The sequence below is a fragment of the Morone saxatilis genome, unplaced genomic scaffold (assembly GCF_004916995.1).
Source record: "Morone saxatilis isolate NCDOM2014 unplaced genomic scaffold, NCSU_SB_2.0 Contig21, whole genome shotgun sequence".
NCBI classification, from domain to species: Eukaryota; Metazoa; Chordata; class Actinopteri; family Moronidae; genus Morone; species Morone saxatilis.
Genome location: NW_023339774.1, coordinates 5255728 through 5264111, shown reverse-complemented (window position 1 = coordinate 5264111; position 8384 = coordinate 5255728). Strand labels below are relative to the sequence as shown.

General features: G+C 40.8%; 1 protein-coding gene across 2 annotated transcripts in view; it reads right to left on the bottom strand.

The window, feature by feature from the left end:
• Nucleotides 1-44: 44 nt before the first annotated feature.
• The window catches only part of stom (stomatin), a 9571-nt gene continuing 1231 nt past the window's right edge, over nucleotides 45-8384 (bottom strand). For both annotated transcript variants that reach the window (XM_035667986.1, XM_035667987.1), the window contains 6 exons: nucleotides 8065-8174; nucleotides 7700-7772; nucleotides 5612-5697; nucleotides 5201-5404; nucleotides 3013-3147; nucleotides 45-2837 (listed from right to left, as the gene is read on the bottom strand). In XM_035667986.1, the coding sequence (XP_035523879.1) occupies nucleotides 2649-2837; nucleotides 3013-3147; nucleotides 5201-5404; nucleotides 5612-5697; nucleotides 7700-7772; nucleotides 8065-8174 (797 nt within the window). In that variant the 3' untranslated portion in view covers nucleotides 45-2648. The remainder of the gene's footprint in view (nucleotides 2838-3012; nucleotides 3148-5200; nucleotides 5405-5611; nucleotides 5698-7699; nucleotides 7773-8064; nucleotides 8175-8384) is intronic.

Below are 8384 nucleotides of genomic sequence, written 5' to 3'. Positions count from 1 at the left end.
ACTCACAACACTGATGTGAAAAGAATGATATCCACAGACAAACATGCTTTTTGATAGAATCTTTATTTAAAGTCTATCTTAACTCTACATGTACTACGTCAGGATAAAACCATATCAAATATTAGCAAACTGTACAAAAACTAAACATAACAATACATGTTGAATAGAACTTCTCAATATTGATGTAACATTTTACAACTAGATATAAGCTGAAGTAATTAATGAGCAGAGTTTTTCTTTCTTATGTGAAAGCCAAATGATGAGAAGTGAGCTCAAGAAAATTATTATCTGAGTGCTGCCTGAGAAAGTGGACAATACACAACAACCACAAACTACTGGTGAAACATTACCGAGAAGCTGCTCAGCGAACTGCAATGCAATGCGGTCGCGTGACCCCCCCCCTTCTTTCTTTCTGTAACAGACTTACTGTAACAGTTCAAACTCAATATGGGTCAACAGCAATAACTGAAATACACAGGAGTTCTGCAGTAAAATAATACACCAGCCTTTGTATTCCATAACTAAAAAGAAAAAATAGTGCCACTTTAAACCTTCAGTTGTGACAAACATAAACCCCACATCTAGCTACTGACTAGCTAACTTCACAGTAGTGCGATTGAGTATGTATATGTATATATGTATATATGCATATATAGTAAAACTACTAACTCACAGACACTCTAAATACTGTAACATACATTTACCAACACTCTGAATATAACTACATCTTAAAGTTTTAAGATGAGCAGACACAACTATTTGGCTTGTTTACACCAAGAAAGAGCGTATGTATTGTGATAAAAAAAATAAAATAAAAGTTATTTTCATGTGGAAGTGCATAGAAATGTGGAAATCTGTAAAGGGAATTGATGGCACTAAGTTAAGGCTTTTGGCTGAAAGATTTGCTATACGTTTCTTCCCAACAGTCCCCACTTCTCCTGAGCAGTCAAGCCAGACAGGGGGATGGACAAAATAATAGGAACACCTGACAGCCCTGTAATGTAATGTAATGTAACAGTACCATCTGTGTAGTTGATAATGCTCTGACTGCTTGTGTCAGAGGGAGTCAACTCTACAGTAATCTCTGGTGTTCCTCAATATTCTTCCACCCTTGTGAATAACATAGACAGCGTATAAATAGAAAATATACTGTAAACAAATACGAGTAACATCCAGCATGTCAGCCTGACTGTCAACATCCCAGCAAAGTTTAAGCTTGTAATCTGAGACAGAAGCACTGACAACCAGAGACAAGGTGTTTGTGTATTTAACAGAGAGAGAAGTGTGTGTGTGTGTGTGTTTGTGTATTATTATCTGTTTGTCACTCCGAACAATCCCTACTTTCTGAAGGGGCTTTTTAAAGATGAGTGCCTAACACTCGCGCTGGTTTCGTATTGTGATACTGATTACGTCACTGCTTTGGATCCATCTGGTGCCTCTGACAATTGAAACAGTTAAGTCTGTTTATGTATTAAATATATTTCTATTTCTTTTGTTTATCTCTCAATGAAAGTAAGAGTGACAGTGGAGCGGGTTCAGTACAGTAGTGTGAATACTGTGTCCTGGTACATGTTTGAACCTTAAAATGCCTGTTTGATGATGAAGCTGGAATGGGGTACACGAGAACATGCAATGGGACAGCGAACATCTAAAAAAAGCATTTAGTTTGGATTTGGGGATTAGCAATAAAGCTATTACACATTTCATATGGCTATCATGACAATACATATAAAATAATCAGAGCACTACGATGCTGGCAGTGGTCGCAGTAGTACCACAATATCAGGAGATATTAGATATCTGTATCATGTATGTACGTGTGTGTGTGTGTGTGTGTGTGTGTGTGTAAGGCCACATATCCAGCAGGCACTTTCTTTTTAAAATGTCTAAAATGGATGATGAGACAATGCTTTTACTTTGACAGTCTTGCCTTGATTTCTACATTTGCAGCATAAAAAAGACAGGATAAAAACCACCTGCTGCACTGTGGCTATTTTTAGTTAAATCTCATACACAATACCAAATTCATTCAGCCAGTGGCAGCTCTTGGCAGACGCACTTAGCTGACTGCTGTAGATTTTGCGCTGTGTCTGGCACCGTTGGCTCTGCAGCCGCTCAGCTGACCGAGCACACTGCTGAATGATAGAGAGCTGACAGATCAGTGCGCAGAGACAAACTGATCTGAGCAACGGCACCATGTGATGCAAGCTACATTTCATATTTTCTGCATATAAGTTTAAGCCCTCTAATGAATCTAAAAAACAAAGAGTATGGCCGTTTGGAATAAAGTAACCCAAGGCCCACTTGCTAGAAGAGGTCTGTTAGTTTGTGTTGCAGTTTTCTTTTTTAGATCATGACTGCAGTTCTTCCCTCTCACACAGACGCAGAACATACGTTCGTGCGGGCTGGCTATCAGTCTTTGAGGTGTGTTCATAAGCAACAATGGCAAGGCCATAAAGAGCTTTTAAACTGTTTTTATTTTTTATTTTTTTTTCTCTAAAGGACAGCTTGGTGTATCGGGAGCCACAAGCACAACTTCCAAAACATAATTTTAAAACACAGCTGCTTAACAGACGCCGGGCCTAAATCAGTAGTGTGTGTGTGAGTGAGTGATGTATGTTGTGTGAGTGTGTACGTTCGAGCGATTTTCAGCGTTTTATGAAACCCTGCATCATCTCCAGCGGCAGCGGGAAAATGATGGTGGAGTTCTTCTCGGCGGCGATGGTGTTGAGGGTCTGGAGGTAACGCAGCTGCAGGGCTGACGGAGACTCTGCAATCACCAGCGACGCCTCCTTCAGGGCCCGCGACGCGTTCATCTCTCCCTCCGCTGCGATCACCTTGTGAAGGAAACAGAAGGATGAGACCACACTTCTTTACACTAACTGATGTATTATTATTTAGCAGCATTACACCGATACGCTGGGTTAAAAATTACATAAATCCTACAATGCAATGTTTTCCAAATGTAAAAATGTGAATGGGCTCAGGGGAGGGGATCTGCTACAGCCTTACCTTGGCTCTGGCCTCGCGGGTGGCCTCGGCCTCAGCGGCCATGGCTCTCTGGAGCTGATGGGGCAGCTTGACGTCTTTGATCTCCACCCGCTCCACCTTGATCCCCCAGTCATCTGTAGCATCGTCCAGAGTGGACTAAGAAGACGGAGAGACAAGCGTTCAATATTTTTCCACAGTTTCCAGAGTCAATTGACACAAGCACATTTCTAGCTGGAAGCCCAGGTTTTCTAACTAAGATTTCATAAAGTGAAGGTAACTCCAGGAAGAAGGAAGACAAAGACCAAGTACTAACCCCTCCTCTTCAAAAACAAACTATCTGACATTTTTCAAAATCGTCCAGCAGATGGAGCTCAATCTGGGTGCATGTTCCTCTCTAATGGAAAGAAATTACATCGAGAGCACAGCTGGCGTAAAGGTAGAAAATAAGGGTTAATAAAATATGGATGATGGCAGATACCTATAAAGCATACTGACACCATAACACACAATCCTAAAATGACATGACACTAGCAGCATAATAGTACTCTTACTCATCTTACACGTACAATTATGATGCTTTGGATTAACAAGTACTTAATGATGAGCAAGAAGCGGATGATGCAGTTTATTTTCACTCTTATGCATTAAGTATTTCATGCAGGGTGTCTTCAGATCAACACCTACATAGTAGGAGCCTTAAAAACAGATTGTTCTCTTTACGGAGCACAGTGGTTGTGTTGGAGAGGGGAGCTTTGTTCTTGTTGTATTTAATCAAATCAGACAAAGCCTCCTACTGTGAAAACAAAAATTAAACGTCCGGGGCTATGCTCTGGGCTGCAATGGAACAATTTTTCAATTCTGTTTTCTATTTTTTTCAGTGGGGATAGTGACCTTTTAGAAAATGAACTGTAAATGCGAAAGAAAACCCCATTTGACACATAGTGTCTCCACCTTTACCCACATGAGTGTGAAAACAATTAGTGTACTGTAATACTGAACACATAGAGTATATTTGACATTAATGAAGTACAGACTGATTGCTGACAAACCTTCTGACTGTGTTGTTTAATCATTTAGAGACGCTCAGCATAAACTGGAAGTTAAACTTTAATGAATAAATAAATAATTGAACTGAAAGGCAAACTGACAGCTGTGCTGTACATGAAACACAGGATTACCTAAGGTTTTCTTAGTTTACATCTGATGCACACTCTAACTGCAGTTTGTTAGTTTAACTTTGAGTTTAGGCAAACCTGGCTCCAAGCAAGGTGGCACTGTAATCCACCATTCTGTTTTCTTTATGAGTCAGTCTGTGTTATTGGAGCTTCGTATTATTGCCTACATTTATTTTTACTGACTACACAATAGGTTTTTCCTGCGTACAGCCTTAGTGTGCATTACTTCAGGGGTCCAGCCTTTCAGTTATAAGTTATATTTACAAAATTGACTTTTCTAACAATCGCGGGAATTTTGCAACAGTGAAGGAATGTCAACATATTGATATGACAACTCAACTGTAGAAGAACTGACATCAAAGCCTTTTACAAATGTCACGTAAGAGACAGAGTTTGCAGGCAAGAGAATGAAAACAATTAGCTTAAGGAGGATACAAGGCTATGGAGAGTTGAGGGGAATTGCAGAGTTGGGTGACCATTTCCTGAGTCTGTCAGCATGAGACACACTTTTGATATCACACACAGTTGTTTCATCTACTGGAGGAAAAACAGCAAGCAGCACAAAGTGGAAACTGAATGTGGGTGTGATAAATGTCACAGGGTCACACCACACACAAGAGGAGACAGCTGTGGAAAGATGTAGATCTACCACAAAAGACATGTCGGTCTGTCACAGATTCATTCAGATTCATTGGACTGCAACCCATACGGCGTAATGCGCGAGTCTGAGACATAGTGAGCTGTGACTGACACATACAGTAAAAGTGTGTGGGTCTGTCAGCGGTCAGAGAGGGCATCTCAAACAGTTGTGTCTGGTACAGCTGACATTGCTCCACTTGTTTCTGGTGTCAGCTTTACCTCCGTTGGTCATTCTGCCAACCCCAATTACGCATTTTTATTTATTAGCTTACTTTACTGATAGGTCAGTAGGAGTATGTTACAGACTGTTAACTGTGGGAAGACCAATAGTGCTAGCATGTTGTTTTGGATCACACTGCCAGCTAGAAGTGTGTATAAAGGCTACTCTTCTCTACCTGCATGCTGTGTGCAATTTCTTCCCGGTCGGACAGGATCTCTGCCAGGTTCTTGGTACCCAGGACGTTCCTCAGGGTGGTCTGGGCCAGCAGCCGGGTAGCAGCATCTGCATTAGTGATGTTAGCCACAGCCAGTGTCGCATTCTGGACCCGGTAGTACACCACACCGTCAACACTCACTGTCACAGAGTCTTTGGTCAATACCTGGGAGGAGGACAGTGAATGAACACACATGTTAGGATACAAAAAGGTAGAAATTGTTAAGTGATATGAAACTGCTAAAAAAGACTTGTGTGGTTCCATTTGCCAAAGACTGCATCGAGAATCTGCACGAGTACTTTGACGTCCTTTGAATTTCCGTGAATGTGACAAAGTGTTTGTTTAATGTAATTGGAAGTGTGCATGTCATACCTCTTGCGGTGGGATGTCGAAGGTGATGGTGCGCATGTCCACATTAATAAAGCTGTCAGTGCACGGCAAGATGAAGAACAGCCCTGTGGAATCACAAGAATGCAAATAGTTTTAACAAAGACTAAAGCCGCTGTAAACACAATAATGAGGACGCTTCTTCACAAATGTTTGAAAACACCGGGATGAATGAAATTTGGGCAGGAGGCCAAGTCAAGCTCCCTTTATAAGACTGCAGCTGTGCTGACAGCGAGGCAAAGCTGGGGATATTTGCAGCTTTCATAAGACCGTTTCAAGTCACAATGATTGAATTAGTGCATTAAACAATACTAGGCATGTGCCTGAGTGAAACAGACATGTGCTAGGTGTGCAATCATTTAGCAAACATTAATGCCACGGCGGTTAGAGACTAGTGGGCTGCATTTCCTGTCTGGATATTGTGTATTTAAATGGTGAGAGCACAACCATCTGTTCAGGAGGGGAAATTAAGTCAACATGCGGTTTTCATCACGACATTTCCAGCATTCTCAACAATTATAGTTCCTGTCAGCCGAGTAAAGAGGCCTTGGTTGCTCCCAGAGACTCTGTAAACCGTTTTTGTGAAGCAGTGGAAAATTCCACTGATAAGCATCCTGTTAAAGGCTTTGTTCATGAATAAACATCTCTGTTCATTGCAGAAGAGAAATGTATCAGATAAACAGCAACATTTTCCACAACACACCCATTTCAATTTATGAAAAATTATCCCCACAAGCCTGTTTCAAATTAAATATACAGGGAAATATTTTAAGTCTTATAAGAGCTGTTGTAGAAGGAGAGGGCGTGAGGGTAAGGAGCATTATGGGAAACCAAATGCTAAATTCAACTTTGGCATGTGCTCCTTCAGCTACTCAGCGATGTAAAGTTTGCTGGCAGAGAGCTATTATTATCCGACACTGTCACAATGAGGGTCCCCTGGCACTCTGAGGAGTCACATTTCAGCATTTTGAGAGGACACTGTCTGGTTTTTAGATCCCATAAAACAAGAAATCAAAGATAAAGAGACGGTGAGTTATGAGATGTATGCAAATTATTCCTCGTGGGAGTCTGTGTTTTTTACTTAAACAAACACGGCGCCTTTCAAAACAAGAGTCACATCACTGAGAATAGAATGAATAAGGCATTCAGACATCAAATAGACACATATGCAGCAGCACTGTCAGACATATAGCTGTTACTGGGAGCCCATATAAGTGGTGTTGCAGTGAACTCATCTATGTAGTAGCATGCCATTTGGTTGAGCTTTGAGGTGGGACATCCTCTCACTGTTATTATTTGGTCTTGATATTTTTTCCGTTTTTAATTTATACAACTGATTTCCATTGATCTTTCCGCCCACCAACAGGAAGGGGATGGTTGGGAAAGTACAATAAGCCACCCCTGATATTACTCAGCCCTCCTCCAAATGTTTCCATCACACAAACACAAACGTTTACCACATAAGAGGAGAGAGGAAACCTTTACAGACACACTTTACATTCAAGGAAACAAAATAACCTAAACCAGAAGTTGCGAAACAACTGGCCCCATAGATGTTCTAGTGTTAGAAAGTTCTTCCTCTGTGATGAGAGCATAAAAAAAGCCAGATGTTCAAGTCTTATAATCACACAATCTACAGTATCTCCCAGCCTCTGAACCAAATTGCAGCACGGTTTGTTTAGGGTCCTACTGCCTAGGGTAACAAGTGGGACTTGTAAACAAATGTTGAAACAGTATTATACAGTAGTAGACTATTTTAGGTTGTTTGCATTATCTTATTGTATGTTTGTACGGTATTTTGATGTTCAGGACTCCAGGAAGACCAGAGGCACATACATGTGCTTTTAATGTGGTTTTAATAGGATCATAAACAAAACAATAAACAGATGTCAAACACAAGTAAACATGTCTGGAACTAAGAGGATGAAGATGACTGGAAGTTAATCCAGGGGACATAACAGACACTGGACCATGTTTGAAGTACATTTTAATAAAAGAACTGGAGGATGTGGATGGAGAAGACAATATATACTGTTATTATATGCACGAGGATAAGAAATGTTTCTGACCCTGGTCCTTTGGTACCCCTCGCAAGAGGAATGCGCCCAGGCGATAAGATTATGGCTCGCTCGTACTCCTTCACAATCTGCTGTTCATGTAGTACAATTACCCCGATGAATGGCTCTCGGATCATGAGTTCTTCCTTATCTTGTTTGGACAGTCTACAGATGTAACTGGATTATGCCTGTGGTATACTAACTTTTACTTCACTGAGATACTTTTTTAATTAAGTAAATGCAAAGCAAAGGTTCACCAGCGATTTAATTAGGGCTGTTTAACATAAATACACATATAATAGGGGATGAGCTGCAGTGCAACAGCCTAGGCAAACAGAGTTGCCATCCTCTGTAACATACTCTACTTCACCATTAGCTGACCTTAATGCACATCCATATGGAGACGGGTAGAGTAGCCAGCATGAGAAGAATGGAAAACGCGACCAACAGCCAACCACACAAGCCAATGTCAGTGTCTGGATTCTCCAATGCTGCTGGAAAGAAGACAAACACATGCATGATGCACCAAAAGAAACTCAGCTCATTCATATAATGTGTGGAATTTAAAACATTTGCAAACAGCTGTTCAAAAAGCAATAAAAAAGTTATTTCAGGTGCAACCTGCTCGTTAAAAATTACATTTAAAAAACCCAATCATCCATTATAGCTGCGTTCATCCATCTCTGAACACTCACCTTTAT